Source organism: Vulpes lagopus, chromosome 7, assembly GCF_018345385.1.
Source record: "Vulpes lagopus strain Blue_001 chromosome 7, ASM1834538v1, whole genome shotgun sequence".
Taxonomy (NCBI): domain Eukaryota; kingdom Metazoa; phylum Chordata; class Mammalia; order Carnivora; family Canidae; genus Vulpes; species Vulpes lagopus.
Window position 1 is genome coordinate 55389188 of NC_054830.1, and position 20318 is coordinate 55409505.

Consider the following 20318-nt stretch of genomic DNA (forward strand, 5'->3'; position numbering starts at 1 on the left):
ACTTCTGGAAAGTCATCAAATTCTGTAACCTTCACTTGTCTTGGAAAATGGAGACAACAAGGGCAACCCCACCACCTAGGGCTGTGGTACAATTACATAGAAATGAACATGTGATCCATGGCTCAGCACCTGGTGGCCCCATCATGGCTCAGTAGTATGTGGGAGCCATCAGAGAAAATGTAAGGACCATAAGGTTAACTTTTTTAAAAAGCCAGAAAGTTACATACATATATAAAGCTGATGGTTATGCTCAAGATCACTTAAGGTAACCTACAGATTTAATGCAATTCTAGTTAAAACCCACAGGTTTGTTTATGGAATAAGCTTTATTTGGAGGAATTCTAATGAGACAAGGCCAAGAAGAGGCAAAGGATTCTCCAAAAAGGATAATATTGAAGGCCTTTCTCTATTGGATATTGATATCAAGACTTATTCTAAGACTTTGATAATTAAGACAGTGTGGAATTGTGATGCCTGGATGGCTCAGTGATTGAACATTTGCCTTCAGCTCAGGGCATGATCCCAGGATCCTGGGATCAAGTCCAACATTGGGCTCCTTGCAGGGAGCCTGCTTCTCCCTCTGCTTATGTCTCTGCCTCTCTCTCTGTGTCTCATGAATAAATAAAATCTTTATTTAAAAAAAAAGACGGTATGGAATTGACACAGGGATTGACAAGTTGACAATGATAGAGGAGTCTAGAAACAGACCCATAGAAATGGGCTTTTGATATATGATATATAAGCAGAATGTAAGTGAAAGACTAATATAGGACAATAGAAGCATTGCAGAGCAGCATGGAAAGAAAGGATAATTCAATCCATTGTGTTGGGGCAGTTGATTATCCTTATAGGAAAAGATAGGGGCTCCTGGGTGGCTCAGTGAGTTAAGTGCCTGACTCTTGGGTTTCCACTCAGGTGGTGATCTCAGGGTCCTGGGATCCAGCCTCTTGTTGGGCTCCACACATCAGGGAGTCTGCTTGAGATTCTCTTCCTCCCTCTACTGCTGCCCCTTCCCCTGCTCATGCTGTCTCTGTCTCTCTCTAAAATAAATATTTTGGAAAAAAATTAAATGGGCCTTTTATCTCACACCACACAAAAAAATTTCAGATGAAGTTAGAACTTAAATGTGAAGAGCAAAATTTCTTCTAAAGAAGAAAACAGGGATGCCTGGGTGGCTTAGTGGTTGGGCGTCTGCCTTTGGCTCGGGGCATGATCCCACAGTCCTGGGATCAAGTCCCGCATGGGACTGCCTGCATGGAGCCTGCTCCTCCCTCTGCCTACGTGTCTGCCTCTTTCTCTGTGTCTCTCATGAATAAATAAATAAAATCTTTAAAAAGAAATAAAGAAGAAAACATAAAAATGTACTGGTCAATACAGTAGACACTAGCTACATGTGGCTATCTTCAATTATTTTTAAATTAAAATTAAACTAAATATAAATTCAATCCCTAAGTCACACTAGCCACATTTAGTGGCTACTATCCTGGACAGCACAGATAAAGGACATATCCACCACTGCAGAAAGTGCTATGGAACATTACTTGATATAGAAGAGTATCTTCCCAATCTTGGGAAAGGGAAATATTTCCCTAAAAAGACAAAAAAAAAATGCAACCCACAAATGAAAATATTGATAATTCAACATTAAATATTCACACTTCCATTTATCAAAATATACCATGAAGAAAGTGAAAGGATAAGTTATGAACTGAGAGAAGATATTTGCAATAAATCAACAATGATTAGCACTAATAGGATATAGAGACCTTTATATTGCCTACCCAAAAACAACAAAAGACATGAATGGGCATTTCAGAGAAATTTCATAATTTTCCAATAAACAGATAAAGATATTCAACTTTAGGGAAAAGCAAATTAGACTTTTTTTAATTTTTTAAAGATTTTATTTATTTATTCATGACAGACACAGAGAGAGAGAGAGAGGCAGAGACACAGGCAGAGGGAGAAGCAGGCTCCATGCAGGGAGCCTGATGTGGGACTGGATCCCGGGTCTCCAGGGTCATACCCTGGGCTGAAGGTGGCGCCAAACCACTGAGCCATCAGGACTGCCGGCAAATTAGACTTTAGCGAGATTCCATTTATAGCCACTAGGTCAGCAAACAAACAAACAAACAAACAAAAACTTTTACAATACTGAATTGGAGAGGATGGGAGATTATGGTATAAATATAAACTGGTACAAAAACTTTGGGAAACAATTGCCAACTATCTCGCAAGGTTTAATAACCTAGGCAATTCTTTTCCTTATGTATGTCCAAGAGGCATTCCGGTATATATGCAGGCATAAAAATGTTCATAGCAGTGGGTGGGGTTTTTTTGTGATAAAAAAAATTAGGTACAAATTAAATACCAGCAATAGGAAAACAGGTAAGCATACAGTGGTATATTCACAATGGAGTATTATGCAGCAGTGAAAAGGAAGCTTTGCATGTAGATATCCAGTTGTTCCAGCACCATTTGTTGAAAGGACTATTCCTTCACCCATTGAATACAACCTATGGTGTAGTGTTTATAAAGCTCAAAATCAAGAAAAACCTACAATGTTTATTTTTTTAAGCATGCATATGTAGATGATTTTTTTTTTTTTATGATAGTCACACACAGAGAGAGAGAGAGAGGCAGGGACACAGGCAGAGGGAGAAGCAGGCTCCATGCACTGGGAGCCCAACGTGGGATTCGATCCCGGGTCTCCAGGATCACGCCCTGGGCCAAAGGCAGGCGCTAAACCACTGCGCCACCCAGGGATCCCTGATTTTTTTTTTCAAATGGTAGGGAGACAATAAACTAAGGATGGTAGTGACTACTGGGGGTGAGCAGAGGATGATCATGTAAAGGAACTCTCATTATTGGTAAGGTTCTAGATCTGCACTTGGGAAGTGAGTTCAGGAGGGTCATTGCATTCTTATACCCCCAAACTTACACATTTATTACAATTAAATTCTTTTGTATGCACCAAATATAAATAAAGATGTAACTAAGAAAAAAGGAATAATTTTGTCCTTTTCATTTTATTTTGTTGTATTGTTCTAAAGTGTCCTCCCTCCAAATATATATTACATTTTTTTCTAATTGGAAAAAACAAAGAAATATATTACATTACCTGGGAAATGTCTCTTGCTAAATTCAGGAATCGTTTACAAATAGAACTGGGTTAGGATGCTTGGAAGAAACAGCATAAGGAAAGTATATCTAGGAAGCTGACCCAGGTCATTTAGTAACTATGTGTTCAGCACAAACCTTCCTGGAGGTGGTTTCTTCCTGAAATTTCTTTTCAGTTGATAGCTTGGGGTTAAGGAGAAGCAGCAGCAGTCTTTGGCAACCTGGAAATCTAGTTATGAAAGCCAGCTCTGTCATTCAGCAGCTGTGTATCCTTTGGCAATGTATGTAACTTCTCTGAGATTGGGTTTTTGTGACTATAGGAGCAGTGGTGTTTACTTTGAGCTTTCTTTGGGTGGGTTAAGGATAAAATACATGAAGTATCTGTCTTCTGGTGAGTCCTTGATAAATGTCAGCACTTACATTGTCATCCTCCTGTCCCAGCATTGATTGTATCTTATTATAGTGTAGCCCTTTACAGTTTGCAAAGGTATGAAGGGAGTTATGTTCATTATCTGATCCTGAAAAAAGTCTAATTTTTTAAAAAGATTTATTTATTTATTCATGATAGACAGAGAGAGAGAGAGAGAGACAGAGAGAGAGAGAGAGAGAGAGAGGCAGAGATACAGGAGGAGGGAGAAGCAGGCTCCATGCCAGGAGCCTGACGTGGGACTCGATCCTGGGACTCCAGAATCGCATCCTGGGCCAAAGGCAGGCGCCAAACCGCTGAGCCACCCAGGAATCCCCAAAAAGTCTAATTTTTATTAAGATAATATCTTACATGTAGAGACTACTTGCTATGTTTATAAGAATTATATAAAGTGGGTGTTCAGTAAGAGCTAATTGAATGAATGAATGAATGAATGAATGAATGAATGAATGCTTTCAAAGGTCAGTATAAGCAGAGAAAAAACAGTGGACTGCTTCTTTGACTGGGCAATTCCATTTTATGAGGCTAGAAGCTGCCCCTAAAGCAAAGGTAGGCCCAAGTCTCCCTCTTACATTAAGGGAACCTTCAGGGCAGGGCAGGGCTCTGAAATTGCCCCAAGTCTTCCTGGTAGACGCCAGAGCCTGACAAGGGGCCCTGCTTGTGTCAAAAGATCCTGGCAGGGCCTTTTCCTACTCTGGCTTGTGAGAAACTAGAGGTTAAAAAGAGAGTTGGTGCCACCTGGAGGGTGAGAATAGGCACCTTAGATGAAGGCTAGAAAAATTCTTAGAATAAAATAGTTGTTTTAGTTTAGGGGCACAGGTGGGGTGGTGGTGGTGGTAATAAAAATCATCTCTACTTTTTAAATTAAATTATTTAGATAATTATAGATTCATGAGCAGTTATAAGAAATAATACATAAAAAAAGAAATAATACAGAGAAATGCCATGTATCCTTTACCCAGTCTCCCCCGATGGTAACATCTTATAAAACTACATTACACAGGGCACTTGAATGGTGCAGTCAGGTAAGCATCCAACTCTTGATTTCAGCTCAAGTTGTAGTCTCAGGGTCATAGAATTGAGCCCCAAGGTCAGGCTGCGCGCTCAGCACAGAGTCCGCCTGATATCCTCTCTCCCTTTCCCCCTACCCCTCTCCCTTATCCCCCCCTCAAATAAGTAAATAAATCTTTAAAAAAAACCAACTATAGTATATAGATCAATTGAGTAAAATCTAGAGTCCAGAAATAAACCCATACACTACTGTTGATTTTTTTTTTTTTTTTGACAATGGTAACAACATAATTCAATGGGAGAAAAACTGGTCTTTTCAACAAATGGTGCTGGGACAGCTCGATATCCACATGCAAAAGAAAAAAAAATGAAGTTGGACCCCGACTTCATACCATATACAAAAACTAAAATGGGTCAAAAACCTAAAATGTAAAACTCTTAGGAAAAAACAATAAGGTTAAATCTTCATGAGCTTGGTTTGAACAACAATTTCTTATATATGGATACCAAAAGACTAAGCAACAAGGGACACGTGGGTGGCTCAACGGCTGAGCGCCGGCCGTCAGCCCAGGGCATGATCCTGGAGTCCCCGGATCGAGTCCCACATCAGGCTCCCTGCATGGAGCTTGCTTCTCTCTCTGCCTATGTCTCTGTCTCTCATTAATAAACAAATAAAATCTTAAAGAAAAGAATAAGCAACAAAAGAAAGAATAGATAAACTGGACCTCATCCTTTCTCCTTCAAAGGACACTGTAAGGGCAGCTCCGGTGGCTCAGCGGTATTTAGCGCCGCCTTCAGCCCAGGGTGTGATCCTAGACACCCGGAATCGTCCCACATCGGGTTCCCTGCATGGAGCCCTCTGTCTGTGTCTCTGCCTTTCTCTGTGTGTCTCATGAATAAATAAAATCTTAAAAAAAAAAAAAAGGACACTGTAAAAAAAAGTGAAATGACAACACACAAAATGGAAGAAAATATTCGCAGATCATATATATCTGTAAGGATCTAGTATCCAGAATATATAAAGAAATCTTACAACCCTATGATAGAAAAATTTTCTTCTTTAATGAGCAAAGGATTTGAGTAGACAATACTTCAAAGAAGATATATAAATGCCCTGTGAGTCCCGGGATTGAGCCCCGCATAAGACTCCCTGCACAGGGTCGCCTGGACCGCTCAGCGGTTGAGCATGTCTTCCGCTCACGTCCTGATCCCGGGCTCCAGGATCGAGTCCCGCATCAGGCTCCTTATGAGGAGCCTGCTTCTTCCTCTGTCTCTGCCTCTCTCTCACTCTCTCTGTGTATCTCATGAATAAACAAATAAAATCTTAAAAAAAAAAAAAAAAAAAAAGACTCCCTGCATGAAGCCTGCTTCTCCCTCTGCTTATGTCTGGGCCTCTTTCTTTGTGTCTCTCGTGAATAATTTTTTTTTTAATCTTAAAAAAAAAAAAAAAACCCACAATGAGATACCACTTCACACACACTAGGATGGCTATAATAAAAAATACAATAATAAGTGTTACTGAGATGTGGAGAGATTGGTGGTGAATTGAAAACGCTGGTGAGAATATAAAGTGGTACTGATGCTTTGGAAAATAGGCCGTTTCTCAAAAAGTTAAACAGTTATCACATAACCCAGCATTTCTACTCCTACGTATGCACTCAAGAAAAATGAAAACATATGTCACATGAAAACTTGTATACAAGTGTTCATAGCAGCATTATTCATGAAAGTCAAAAAGTAGAAACAACCCCAAAGTCCATAAACTAATGCATGATAAACAAAATGTGGCATATCCATAAAATGGAATATTATTCAACAATAAAAAGCAATGAAGTACCTGATTGATACTATGATGTGGTTGAACTCTGAAAACATTATGCTAAGTGAAAGAAGCCAGACACACAAAAGGCCACATATTGTATGACTCCATTTATATGAAATATCCAGAAGAGGCAAATCCATGGAAACAGAAAGTAGATTAATGGTTGGGGAAAGGAAGGGAGTGAGGAATGCTAACGGGTACCAGCTTCTTCTGGGAGTGATGAAATGTTCTGGAATTAGTGGTGAATGGGTACACAACTCTTTGAATATAATAAGAACCACTGAATTGTATATTTTAAAAGGGTAAATTTTGTGTCATACTATATCTCAATTTTAACTAGTAAAAATAATAAATAAAAAATAATATCATGACCAGTATATTAATATTGGCTCAATCTACCAATGTCATTCAGATTTTCTTAGTTTCGCAAGTACTTTCAGTATTCTGTGTTTCTACCAAGGACTTAGCAATTTTCATAAAGAACATATACTAACGTTTAAAAGTAATAAAAACCCTACAATTATATACACATATATGCCCATACTTAGAGCTGGAGTCACCACTCACAATTCTCATTCTCAGAGAGGTATGGTAAAGATTGTATATTTTGGCTTTGGTACACAGTTTTACAGAATTAATATTGAAACATAAAAGGATATGTTAGCCCAATATAATTCATCTGTATTTAGCCCAATACATCTGTATTTCAGCCTCTTAACGTAATTCAAATTTCTGAGGTTCTTTTCTGGTTTTTAACCATGAGGCATATTTATTTCACCTTAATTGGGAACATTTTTACACCCTGCTCTCCTCGTTTAATGTCTCATTCATTATAGGAAGTTTGCATATTGCCTCTTAAGTCATCAGAAATATCCCTTTATACAGGGTGACGAATATTTCATCTGATCTACCGTGATTCCCTTAACCATCCCATCATTGCGGGACATTTAGGGTGTTTCCAATTACCTTGCTGCAAACTGCTGCAGTGGACAATTTTATTTTCTCTTGGGTGATTTCCACCGAATAAGGAGTGGGGATACCACTGGCTGGATTTTGAGTATCTTTCCGACTCTTCACAATTGCACCTTGGCGCAGGATCTCCCCCGTCCGCGTCCCCCCAGCCCCCAGCCTCGGCCTCCGCACCGCCTAACCCTGGAGCCTGGCCCTCCCCCTGACTCCACTCCGGCTGTGCCGCAGGCCCCTCCGCCCCTCTCCACCAGCGGCCCTCCAGGGCTCCTTCCCCCCACAACCGCCGGCCTCGGGCAACCCCTCCCCAGGCAAGCTGTTGCCCGCCGCAGCGCTCGGCCGTCCTGGCTCGGGCTTGCCGAAGCCAGGTGCACTTCGGGGCGCTGGCACGCACCGTCCTTACCTGAGCCTCTGTGTCCCGCGCAGGTGCCCAGGTAGACAAACTGCGGAGGACGTTCCTTTTTCCCCTTTCAGTCCATTCCCGCCTCCAGCGGTAGGGCGGCGCATCTGCTAAGCGCTTGATAAACATCCAAAGTATTTTAAACAGCACCTTGAAGTTTCTAGGCTGTTTTTTTACTTTAGGCCCCTGAAAGTTAAAAACAATTTGCACCATGATTAGATGTGATGGGGAGGGGGAGATACGAATTATTAAGAGAAAGTTCATGCATTTCATGCACGAAAGTTCATTCAAGAATTGACTGAGCACCTACTATATGCCACCATTATCCACGGTGGTGAGTAAAAGACAATAAATTCAATAAAGTAAAAAAGCAGTGTGTTAGATGGTGATTCGAGCTAGGGAGACTGAAAGCAAGGCCTCCCTGAAGTGACAATAGTAACTGCTAACAATTGGGTGTCTACTGCGGCCGGCGTGCTGGGGGCCTCACCTTTGGGAGCCCGTTTAGACTAACGCCACAACGCAGGGAGGGGGGAACGATTGCTCCCATTGCACAAATAAGGAGGGCGTAAGGCGCACGGCTGGGGTACACGTCAGCCCCGAGTCCCAGGCCTCTGCCCACCCCCGCAACTCCCGGCCCTGAGCCCTGTTCCTCCCCGGCAGGGAGAGGGTTAAAACCGGGCGTAGCTCCGGGTTGTGCGCGTGCGCGGAGCGCAGACTGCGCGTGCGCAGAACGCGGGACTACGTGGCTGGCCGGAAGTGGCCTGTGCGGAGCTGCCCCGGATCGCTGCCGCTTGCTGCACGGGTTTGCCACAGGGCTGCTGCTTCGCGCCCCGCCGGCACCACGATGCTGAAGAAATTCGACAAGAAAGACGAGGAGTCGGGTGAGGGGGCGTAGGCTGGGGGAGGCCGGACCCTCGCGCAGGCTCTCTGCACCCGCCCGGGGAGCCGTCCTTCCGGGCCCCTTCCTCGCCGTGAAGCCGAGACCCGGGGAGGGGGGGGTGGGCAGGGGTGTTGTGCCAACGCCCGCAGGGGGTCAGTGGCAGGCCTTGGAGAGCCCGAGCGTGCTCCGCTGCCCCCTCTCGTGAGCTCGACCACAGTTCGCTGGGTGACCTTGGGTGGGTCATGCGCCTCTGGGGGCCTCGGTTTCCCCAGCTGTTAGGAGGGGCCCGGCCAGATGCACCGCTGTGGCTTTCTCAGTGAGACCCCTTGGGATTCACCGGCGCTGCGTTGCTGCTGGCCAAACGGGAGCGTAATCTGTGGAGCCAGTGCTGTGGCTAAGAACCCTCTTTCATTTATTTATTCAGTGAACATGTATTGAGCGCTTGCCGAATGCCCGGCACTGTATTGCATCCCGAGATTGTAGTAGAACGATGAGACCCTCAGTACTTCATCTGGGAATATTAAGTCACAGGCGTAGTGGAGAAGCTAGACACCAACCAGATAAGGACGAACGTAATTGATTACAAATGTGACATTTGCTGTGAAGAAATCCTCGTCACTAGAAGACAATGGTCCCCACACATTGTAGGGACTCAGTTAAGTACAAGTTGCATAAATGAATGCAAGAGACCACACTGAGAAGCACAGAAAGACTGTACCAGGGCTGCTGGGTGACCGAGTGGTTTGGGGTAGAGGGAGCTCCCTGCAGAAGAGTGGTAGGATCTATGTGCAGGTTGTAGAGCTTTGATTGCCCTTCTGGAGTAATTTGAACTTGACTAGGTAGACAGTAGTGACATCTTTCCCTTCTCTATGTCTGCAAGGTTTGCATTTTAGGCTTCCAACCCATACTCACTCTTCTTTGCTCTGTAGGTGGAGGCTCTAACCCATTCCAGCATCTTGAGAAGAGTGCAGTACTCCAGGAGGCAAGTATCATTTACCTTCTCCATAATCATAACCATAATCATCTTTATAATCAACGTGTTCAAAATACTAACACCTTCAAAGTGGTGCTTTAAAGAACAGTAAGGGAGGAGCCTGTTCCTGGAAAGACAGGAAAACTTCCTGGAGAGAGTTCATTATGCTCGCATTTGTTGCTGTTCCTGCTCTCTGTTTCTTTTTCTACTTAACAAGTGTTTATTAAAAATCTGTTAGTAAGTCAGCACATCCCTAACTAATATTTAGGGAAGATTTGAGGAGTGGTTAGTAGATGAATTAAGGAAAAAACAGAACAACGCTGTTTCCTTATGAAAATAAGCTTTTTTAGGCAAATGTATTTATTTACCCTGGGACTTCTCAGATTTTGAATGTGCTTGAGTGCAGTCAACGGGAAGGAAATAAACCAGGCTAGAAAGTAATGTTCTTGGTTGCTTTTTATTAGGCTCGTGTATTTAATGAAACTCCCATCAATCCTCGAAAATGTGCGCACATCCTCACCAAGATCCTTTACCTCATAAACCAGGTAAGAGGATGGAACTTGGGGATCCCTAGGTGGCTCAGCGGTTTAGCGCCTGCCTCCGACCCAGGGTGTGATCCTGGAGTGCTTCTCCCTCTGCCTGCCTCTCTCTCTCTCTCTCTCTCTCTCTCTGCCTCTCGTGAATAAACAAATAAAATCCTAAAAAAAAAAAAAAAGGATGGAACTTGAGGGGTGAGAGAAATGGTGCTGGAGGTTGTTGGAGGGGTTGCTAAGATAGCCCTTCAGATATCTGACAGCTCCTGTGTGATGGTTGTCCAGCTCTGGGTCTCCTCAATGTCTAACTCTGATGTATTGCCCTTGGTGCCCTTGCCTCTGCAGGGTCTGAGGATCTGGCCTGGGCTGAACTGGTAGAAAGAGCCTTCTGGCCTCTCTGCCCCACACTGAGACTTTCTTTTTCGACTAAAACAGGGGGAGCACCTAGGGACCACTGAAGCAACTGAGGCCTTCTTTGCCATGACCAAGCTCTTTCAGTCCAATGACGTAAGTGCCCTCAGTCAGTATGGTCTACCTTTGTGTGGATTGGAGTTTTCCTTACCTTGGCCCTCTTGCTGAGCCACGGGTCAGTCATAGGACTTTTCCTATTTCTTTTCCAGCCCACACTCCGTCGGATGTGCTACTTGACCATCAAGGAGATGTCTTGCATCGCTGAGGATGTTATTATCGTCACCAGCAGGTGAGTCTTAGGTCTATGGATGATGGTTCCCTTGATGGAGGCCATTGACGCAGAGGCCGTTTTTTTCTCTTGTGTATCAGGCAATGAGATTTTGTTTAATATGGGATCCCTGGGTGGCGCAGCGGTTTGGCGCCTGCCTTTGGCCCAGGGCGCGATCCTGGAGACCCAGGATCGAATCCCACGTCAGGCTCCTGGTGCATGGAGCCTGCTTGTGTCTCTGCCTCTCTCTCTCTCTCTGTATGACTATCATTTAAAAAAAAAAAAAAAAAGATTTTGTTTAATATAATACCAGGCACCCTTTCCTCTTTTGTCTCCCTCATCCTTGTGTTACTGCTGCCTACCCCATGGCAGCCTCCGGAGTGTGCAGTTTCCTTTTTAATTCTCTGACCTTACCTTAGAGCACAAACCCTTCCTTGCCTTGATTCCTCTGTCAACTGAACCACGCTGGAACTTTCGCAAAGACTTTAGTGAGTACCAAGAGAGAACACAAGAAAAATAGAGTGCAGGGGTATATAGACAGGCTTGCTTACCAATCACTGGTTTCTGCTGTAGACTGAGTTATTCAGGCGGCAGATGTGACTAAAATATAATCTCTGTTCTTAAGAACCAAGAATGTGGGGAGGGAAGGATGTTGTACATTACATCATAGGTCTCGTTTAGAAAATATCTATTGAATGTCCACTAGTCCTTGTGAATAGTTCTGGGAATATAGTAGCAAATAAAACTGACATGAGCTCTGCAGCCCCAGAATTGACAGAGAAATAACTAGGCAGACAGGTATTAAGATGTAATAGAGTTTACGGACTCCTGAGTGGCTTAGCGGTTGAGCGTCTGTCTTTGGCTCAGGGCGTGATCCTGGAGTCCTGGGATTGAGTCCCACATTGGGCTCCCCAAATAAATCCTGTTACTCCTCCCTCTGCCTGTGTCTCTGCCTCTCTGTCTCCCGTGAATAAATAAACCTTAAAAAAAAAAGAGAGATATAATAGAGTTTATCATGATAGACTGTGAGAACAGACTAGAAGAATAGCCATTTGAATTTGGATCAGAAAAGGCCTCCTAGGGGTGCCTAGTTGGCTCAGTCAGTTAAGCATCTGCCTTTAGCTTAGGTCATGATCTCAGGGCCTTGGGAACGAGCCCTGTGTTGGGCTCCCTGCTGAGCAGGGAGCCTGCTTCTGCCCCTCCTCACTGCTCTTCTCTCTTGCATTCACACACTCTCTCTCAAATAAATAAAATCTTAAGGAAGGAAGGGATAGAAACCTAGATAAATAAATAGCAGGACAGAAGTAGGGGTGGGTGGGTCAGGAGTGCTCCAGGCTGAGGGAATAGCATATTCAAAGGCCTAGAGAGGAGAGAGCATGGCCTATTTGGGGACTTCTCTGTTAAGGAGTTTATACTTGGTGGTAATGGGCAATAGGAAGCCTTGGGCATGTTTCAACCCAAGCTGGGGAGTGACCTTGTCAGTTTCAAGCTTTATAAAAAATCTCTCTTGTTGCCATGTGGGGTTTGACCAGGAAGAAGTAAGAATTTTGTGAGAGCATTAGTTAGGAAACTCATGTAGTAGTCCAGGCAAGCATGTTGACCAGAACTGGATAGGAATGGATGGGGACATGGTCTCAGAGAGGCCCAGTTTCCTGTGTGTAGACAATGCCTTCCCCTTCTGCAGCCTGACAAAGGACATGACTGGGAAAGAAGACAACTACCGGGGCCCAGCTGTGCGTGCCCTTTGCCAGATTACTGACGTGAGTCTCCTGCCCCCTCCAAGCAGCCATTCTTCCCTGCTTCCTGGAGAGGCTCAGTTATGATCTTCCTTCACATGCCTTAGGTTGTCCTGTGTCTCCTGGGTAAAACACTGAGCCAGGTGATGGGGTGCGGGTGGGGTGCAGGAACACCAGAAACAGGTTTGCCTCCTTCTTGCCCTCAATCTTCCCACCCATCATCTATACTCCTGACTATTGCCATGGATTGATAGGGTCCCCTCCCACCCCTACTTGTTGTCCCCACAGAGCACCATGCTGCAGGCTATCGAGCGCTACATGAAACAGGCCATCGTGGACAAGGTGCCCAGTGTCTCCAGTTCTGCCCTGGTGTCTTCCCTGGTGTGTAGCTGGGGACCCTGGGGGGCTAGGCATCAGGTTGGGAAACTGAGGAAATATCAGTTGCTTTTCAGTAAAAGCAACTTTTTTTCAGGAAAAAAAAGTGTTTCTATGTCCCCAGATCTGAGAGTCCCACCACCTTTTCAGTAAAGGGTACCAAGGAACTCTTGACCGATTCCTTAGGGTGACAGATTGTTGGAATTTTGGTCTGGTGGGAGATCTGTCACCAGGGCGGAGACTGAGGTTGAGAGCTGTTCTCGTGCACTGTCTCACAAAACCAGGACAACAGGGCGGCTCTGGGCTGTCCAAGGGAGGATCCCGAGCTGGACTTAACTGTGAGCTGGGGCCAGGCAGTATGATGGCAGAGCACTCTGCCTACCTGCTTCTTAATGTGCTCTGTTGCCCGTAGCACCTGCTGAAGTGCAGCTTTGACGTAGTCAAGCGCTGGGTGAATGAGGCCCAGGAGGCGGCATCCAGCGATAACATCATGGTCCAGGTGAGGTGTGAGCAGAGGAGTGGTATTTACAATTCTTAGGCATATGGCATGGCACTGGCCAGTCAGAAAGGACACTCTCCTGGAGGCCCGTAGCAGGAGCAGGCTTTAATCTTTTGTCATTGGATTGTGGGGAGACTTGGGAATTTGGGAAAAGAATCCAGGGTACCACTTGGGAAGGTTTAAGTTAGAGGCTGCTTACCAGCTGGAACTGAAATATTCAAGTATTTGATAACCAGCCGAGTAGTGTTTGGGGGCATGGGAGGGAGCAAACCTGGCCCAGGGAGACAGAGAGCCTTTGCCAAGTTGGCCGTGTTAGTGGTGCATATAAATACATTGGTGGGGCTTTCAGCCACTCAACTCTTTTTCAGTGACCTAGGCCAGGAATTCCTTTAATCTTTGTGAGTCTCAGTTTCCTTTCCTGTAAAATGGAAATGAAAGTTTCTGGCTCACAAGGCTATAAGAATACTATGAGACAGCATCTAACAACACCTGACCTGTCCGGGGGCTCCTGGGTGGCTCAGTCTCAGGTGTCTGCCTTCGGTTCAGTTCATGATCCAACAGGCCTGGGATTGGGCCTCGTATTGGGCTCCCCACTCAGCAGAGCATCTGCTTCTCCCTCTGTCCCTCTCCCTGCTGTGCTCCCTCTCTCTCTCTCTCTATCAAATAAATAAAGGTTAAAAAAAAAAAAAAAGGTCAGGTGCGTACCTGTAAGTGCTCCCTGTGTGCTTATCGCCTCTTTCTTCTCACTCCTTGTGCTGATTCTCCTCTCCAGGGCCAGCTGTGGCCCCTAAGAACACTTCCTGGGGTCAGAGAAGCTTCTCACATGCAAGGCACCTACAGTTGCATACCTTAGCCTTTGAATACCACTCTGGTAAAGAAACAAAAAAGGAAAAGAAAACAAAACAAAAAAAAAAACAAAGGGCAGGGAGATAAGAATGAACTCTGTGTACCTTACATCTCCAAAAGGGGAATCCCTTGACTTTGTGCCCTCAGACCTAGCTTTGCCAGTACCAGCCATGAGTCCTTGGGAGTCAGTAGAGCTACAAATAACTACCTTTAGGGGTGTCATAAGGTTTAACGCTGTAAGATCCCATGGGAGGTGTGCTACACAGCACCTTACAACACATGTCCATGCTCGAGGCCTGGCTCCCACTTTCTCTTGTTGAAAGACATCTCATCTTCTCCTGTTCTTTCATCTCTGTGGTTTCTGTTGTCCCCTCCACATCTGTACTCAGGCCGCCTTGCCAAAATTGGGGGTAGGAGCTAGGCTACAGATATATTCGTATGATTTTTTGAGTATTATGTCAGAGGCTGTCCATACAGAGCATCTGGGTAAATTGTTTATAGCCCCTCTGAGGTAGAATGAGAAGGCTAAAGCCCAGAGAGATGTACTGGCCTGCTGGTAGACCTGAGGTTCACATGTCTGTACTATGCCATGATCTCCTGTCATCTAGTACCATGCTCTGGGGCTCCTGTACCATGTGCGTAAGAACGACCGCCTGGCTGTCAACAAGATGATCAGCAAGTTCACCAGGCATGGCCTCAAGTCTCCCTTTGCCTACTGCATGATGATCCGGGTGGCCAGCAAGCAGCTGGAGGAGGAGGACGGCAGGTAATGGCTCTCGGCTCCCCTGGCCAGGTAATGCCTCATTCAGTGTTGGGCCACCCCCAACTTCTTGCTGCCCATGTTCTTTTGCAGCCGTGACAGCCCACTGTTTGACTTCATTGAGAGCTGTTTGCGCAACAAGCATGAGATGGTGGTGTATGAAGCTGCCTCAGCCATTGTCAATCTGCCAGGTTGCAGCGCCAAAGAGCTGGCCCCAGCTGTGTCAGGTTACAGACATCCCTTTACCCAAACCCCACATGTTTATGCCTGCTGGGAACTAGGCCCTGGGCCCAGGGGTCAGGGGAAAGAAAGAAAAAGCCCTCAAATAGGCCATAGTGTTATGTTAAGAGAAGGATTTGGGATCTAGTATGTATTTGGTACTAGGCACTGTACCAGGCTCTCTTGTGTGCCTTATGTTTGGGCATAGGGTACTTTTAGTTCCATCTTACCATTCATTAAAGAGCCTGGGACTCTGATAAGAGGCAGAGGTGGGGTTCAGATCCACTCTGCAGCCTATCAGGCTGGCTAGCCATGCCAAGAGAGCCTGGTGGAGGGTGGAGAAACCCAATATTTATAAAACCAGTGCATGGTCACTAGGGGCCAAGCTATCTTAGACAAAGGAAAAGCATTTCAGAGGGGTCCCTGAAGCCTGAACACTGGAGCCTGATGGCCTGGATTGGAGTCCTGGCTTCCTGACAGCCATGACACGGGGAGAGATATGCTGTCTGACGTGTAACCAGTTAGCATAGGAACCAGGGCAGTTGTTGAAGCCAGGATGGAGCTAATTCTGCTGGTTTCAGTGCATGCCCAGGAATGGGGAGTGCAGTTCTACTTCACAGAGGTAGAGGGCTCAGGCTTTAGATACAGGCAGTCCTGGATTTCAGTCCTGGTTCTGCTGGTAGCTAGCAGCTGCTCCAGAGTTAACTTTAGTAGCTTTACCCGTGTACTTAAGTCTCTGTATCTGTTAAACGGGGATAATAGCTGCTCTGTGAGATTGTGAGAAACGAATGAGACAAAGTACAGCAGCTCTTTAGCACAATGCCTGGAAAAATAGCAGGTTCTTAGTAAGTAGCAGCCGGCATCATTCATAACATCCACTGGGCTCTCATAGGCATATCAAAGCCTCTTTGCTCGTGAGCTCTCTTCCTTGGTTATGGTGAGGGTGCCAGCAGGGAAATGAGCACAGGGTTTGGGTCTGAACAGCTTCCTAGCCCTTGTGTGCCCTCCATGCCCTGTGCTGCCCTTCCCTGGAGGCCTGGGCTTTCCCAGCTGCTGAGTGGTGAGGGCAGCCTGGCACATGGCATCTGTCTCCCCACAGTGCTCCAGCTTTTCTGCAGCTCACCCAAGGCCGCTCTCCGCTATGCTGCTGTCCGCACCCTCAATAAGGTAAGGTAAGGTAGAGGTGGGCAGAACGGGGGTCTGGCCTTTTGAGAGGGTCAGGGGGGTGGCCTAATCAGCTGGAGGCATTTCAATTACCCCCGACCTGAGTTACAAAAGGTGTGGTGCTGGTCACAGTTGCTTTCTACCAGATGGTGAGATGGGCTCGTCTGAGGCCAGAGCCATCAAAAAAGTCCCTTTTTGGGGCACCTGGGTCGCTCAGTGGTTGAGTGTCTGCCTTTGGCTCAGGTCATGATCCCCAGGCCCTGGGATCAAGTCCCTCACTGGGCTCCCTGCAGGGAACTTCTCCCTCTGCCTATGTCTCTGCCTCTCTGTATGTCTCATGAATAAATTCATAAAATCTTTAAAGAAAAAAAGAAAAAGGCCCTTTTTATATCTGTTCTCTCTGTCCTCTCAAACAGGTGGCCATGAAGCACCCTTCTGCAGTGACAGCATGCAATCTGGATCTGGAGAACCTGGTGACGGACTCAAACCGTAGCATCGCTACACTGGCCATCACCACGCTCCTCAAGACCGGCAGTGAGAGCAGCATCGACCGCCTCATGAAGCAGATCTCGTCCTTCATGTCAGAGATCTCAGATGAGTTCAAGGTACCCGGGTGTGCCTGGAACACCCACTGTCCCCAGAGTGAGGAAGACACTTTGTGCCTGCTCCTCCACATTCCCTAGCCCCCAGGCCAAGATTGACCTGGGAGCTGGTCAGGCTTGAAGACTTGGTGGAGAGGGTGGCACTTTGCCCTTCTGAGGGCTCGGACTTGGGAGACACACTCATCCTGCCTCTGGATCTTTGTCCTTATTGTTCCTTTGTGAGACCAGTTGTCAGGGCATGGAGCGAAGGCTGAGGGAGCAAATGTTGTCTGAGATCTCTCATTTACTAGCTGATGGTGGTGCTATTGATCAGTTTGGGGAAAGAGGGAGAGTCAGGTCCTGGATGAGCACAGCGAGAAGGTAATAGTGGTGATTGCAGATATGTTGAGTTTGATGTGCCAGTGAACACCAGGTGGAGTTGCCTGGTGGGCATTTGGAAACACTGGTCTTGAGCTCAGACAACAGAGAAAGGTTTGAGAGTGAGCGGCATAATAGGTAAAACTACAGGAGCAGGAAGGACTGCCTAAGAGACTTTGTGCAGTGCTCACTTTGGCAGCACATGTACTAAAATTGAGACTGTGTGCAAAGGGGAGAGGGCCAAGACCAAAGTACCTAGGGAGGAACCAGAACAGCTGATGTGTAAGATTGTGGGGGTGGAGGTAGGAAGAGAAGCAGAACAGGTGGCAAGGAGAGGGGCCTGTGGACTTACTTTGAGGTCTGAGAAAAGCAGAGTCTGGATCCAGAGTCTGGGTCTGGGGCTCTTGGAACCTGTGTGCCTGCCACCCTAGTTGGATGGGCTTGGGGATCATGTACTCCCTGAGGGTAGTGGAGTTCTCTCTCCTCCTTGCCCTCTAGGTCCAGGGCCTGGCTGGACCTGAGGAAGGACTCTGTTGGCATGTAGTAAACTAAGTAACTTGACCCTAGTCTCAGAGGCTGCTGCTCACACATGTCTGTTTGACTCAGGTGGTGGTGGTCCAGGCCATCAGTGCCCTGTGTCAGAAGTATCCTCGCAAACACGCTGTGCTCATGAACTTCCTGTTCACCATGCTGCGGGAAGAGGTAAGAGCTGGCATTTGGGGCCTGCCAGGTCTCGTGCAGGGAGTGACCTGGCTGCTAACTCCATGCTCAATTTGGAGCCAAGGTCCTCTTCTTGGGGGGTACCCAGATCAACCTATTAACCAGGTAGATTTCCTGGTGCTTATGGCCTTTATACTCCTCATGAACTATGGTATAAACATACCAATTGCTAGTAATTACAGTAATAAGTAATGACTCACCACACTGGCTTTAAAGACACAGCAGATGCCCTGTGGCAATGCTTATGCCAGAGTCAGGAAAACCTGTGTTCACTGGTGTCTAGTATAGAAATTTTCTGGGCATTCCAAGAGCTCCAGGGGTAGTTTCTTCTGAAATTAATGCTAATAATGTAACATTGGGTTCTATTTTTGTTTTTGGTTTTTTTTTTTTTTTTTTTTTTTTTTTTTTTTTAAATTTTTATTTATTTATGATAGTCACAGAGAGAGAGAGAGAGAGAGAGGCGCAGAGACACAGGCAGAGGGAGAAGCAGGCTCCATGCACCGGGAGCCCGATGTGGGATTCGATCCCGGGTCTCCAGGATCGCGCCCTAGGCCAAAGGCAGGAGCCAAACTGCTGCGCCACCCAGGGATCCCTATTTTTGTTTTTGATGTAAGTTTGTGATTCACTTACACTGCCTTCCTTGGGTGTGTCAACAAAACCAGTTAAATTCAGAGGAGCAGAAGCAAAGGGCTTTAGAGTAGAATTGGTCCCCAGATATCTAGTGCCCCTTTACCCTAGCCCAAAGTGGCCCTTGGAACAAGGCAGTGAGGAGCCCTTGCCTTGGGTATCTTTGGGATTCTTGCAATATTAGAGAGGAGGAGGGTGCTAATACTTAGGGAGTTTTTAGCTAATGGGTCCAACACTTTGGAGATACCACACAGCGTATACAATCTTGTGATCTTCATAACAGGCCTTGTCAACAGACATCATTTCCTCCCTTTAAAAATCAGGGATCTGGGCAGCCCCGGTGGCTTAGCGGTTTAGCGCCGCCTTCAGCCCAGGGCGTGATCCTGGAGGCCCCGGGAATGAGTCCCACGTCAGGCTCCTTGCATGGAGCCTGCTTTTCCCTCTGTCTGTCTGCCTCTCTCAACCTCTCTCTCTCTCTTTTTCTCTCTCTCTCTCTCTAATAAATAAATAAAATCTTAAAAAAAAAAAAAAATCAGGGATCTGAGACTCAGGTGAAGTGACCTGCCTGTGATCACCTGCCCAATCAGTGTCTGAGCCAAAATCTGAACCAAGATGTATCTGGCTCCAGAGTCCATGGTTTTTCCCCATACCTCCTTTCCTCCCAGAAAAATTCATGGTTCCAAATATCAGTAAAAGACTTCATTCATTAGGGTGCAGCAGTCAGACACTGAAACCTTGTGTTGTAGAAATGGATCTGCTGCTTGTGCACAGGGGTATGTCCATTCACTAATCAGAGCAGCTGCCAGCGAAGCCTTGATGCAGTTAGTCTGAGGTTCTTGCTGCCCTCCCCCCACCCCTTCACTGCTTGCCTGGCTGTGAAACTGTTACCGAAAACAGTGTTTGAAGGTTTATAGTGCGCTTTCTCAAATAACCACCTCACTGAAATAAAACAGCATACAAATAGCATCTTACCCTTCACAATAATCTGTGAACTAAGTACACTGATGGTCCTGATTACGAATATGCCTGAGGTTCGGACAAGGAAAGTAACTCACAGCCATACAGCAAACTAATCTGAGAACAGGGGCTAGATTTGACCCATGGCCAAATTTACTTAGATTGTACAAAGTTTTAAACATTTCAAGTTAGTGGCCGTTCTTTACAAATCAGGAAAACAGCCACCAGCACCTGCACGACAGATTTCTAGTTTCTTCTGCCAAATTTGGAACATCTGGCAACACTGGGTCGAGTGGTGATTTCCCTTTTTAGGTGGGATGGGCACTGTCCAGTGCCTTACCACTCGTATCCACTGCATTTCTGTTGCCAAATTATGTGCCTGCTCCTGTGGGCATCTTGGTTGCTACCTCAGTCATTAAAGTCTGTAAGTCACAGGGCACAGATTTGGTCTGGGATCTTCTGGATTTCTGCTGCCCCATTCTGTTTGTCTTTGTTTTATTTATTTATTTATTTTTAAGATTTTATTTATTCATGAGAAACACAGAGCAAGGCAGAGACATAGGCATGGGGGAAGCAGGCTCCCTGCAGGAGCCTCATCGGGATGGGATCCCAGGACCCTTGGGATCAGAACCTGAGCCAAAGGCA

At 46.0% G+C, this 20318-nt stretch overlaps 2 protein-coding genes across 3 annotated transcripts in view; one reads left to right on the top strand and one right to left on the bottom strand.

The window, feature by feature from the left end:
* Positions 1 to 8365, bottom strand: part of LOC121494505 (CCHC-type zinc finger nucleic acid binding protein) — a 67279-nt gene extending 58914 nt beyond the window's left edge. Inside the window, exons 1-2 of one of the 2 annotated variants that reach the window (XM_041761047.1) lie at positions 8234 to 8365; positions 7750 to 7932 (exon numbers count right to left, since the gene is read on the bottom strand). The gene's annotated coding sequence lies outside the window, so the exon portion shown is untranslated. The remainder of the gene's footprint in view (positions 1 to 7749; positions 7933 to 8233) is intronic. The other variant, XM_041761044.1, reaches the window with a different exon arrangement.
* Positions 8366 to 8477: 112 nt separating this feature from the next.
* The window catches only part of COPG1 (COPI coat complex subunit gamma 1), a 28832-nt gene continuing 16991 nt past the window's right edge, over positions 8478 to 20318 (top strand). Inside the window, exons 1-13 of the mRNA XM_041761037.1 lie at positions 8478 to 8627; positions 9556 to 9608; positions 10064 to 10144; positions 10568 to 10639; positions 10753 to 10832; positions 12496 to 12571; positions 12836 to 12928; positions 13335 to 13421; positions 14876 to 15033; positions 15121 to 15254; positions 16346 to 16413; positions 16827 to 17015; positions 17976 to 18071. Coding sequence (XP_041616971.1) covers positions 8591 to 8627; positions 9556 to 9608; positions 10064 to 10144; positions 10568 to 10639; positions 10753 to 10832; positions 12496 to 12571; positions 12836 to 12928; positions 13335 to 13421; positions 14876 to 15033; positions 15121 to 15254; positions 16346 to 16413; positions 16827 to 17015; positions 17976 to 18071 — 1224 coding nt within the window. The 5' untranslated portion in view covers positions 8478 to 8590. The remainder of the gene's footprint in view (positions 8628 to 9555; positions 9609 to 10063; positions 10145 to 10567; positions 10640 to 10752; positions 10833 to 12495; positions 12572 to 12835; positions 12929 to 13334; positions 13422 to 14875; positions 15034 to 15120; positions 15255 to 16345; positions 16414 to 16826; positions 17016 to 17975; positions 18072 to 20318) is intronic.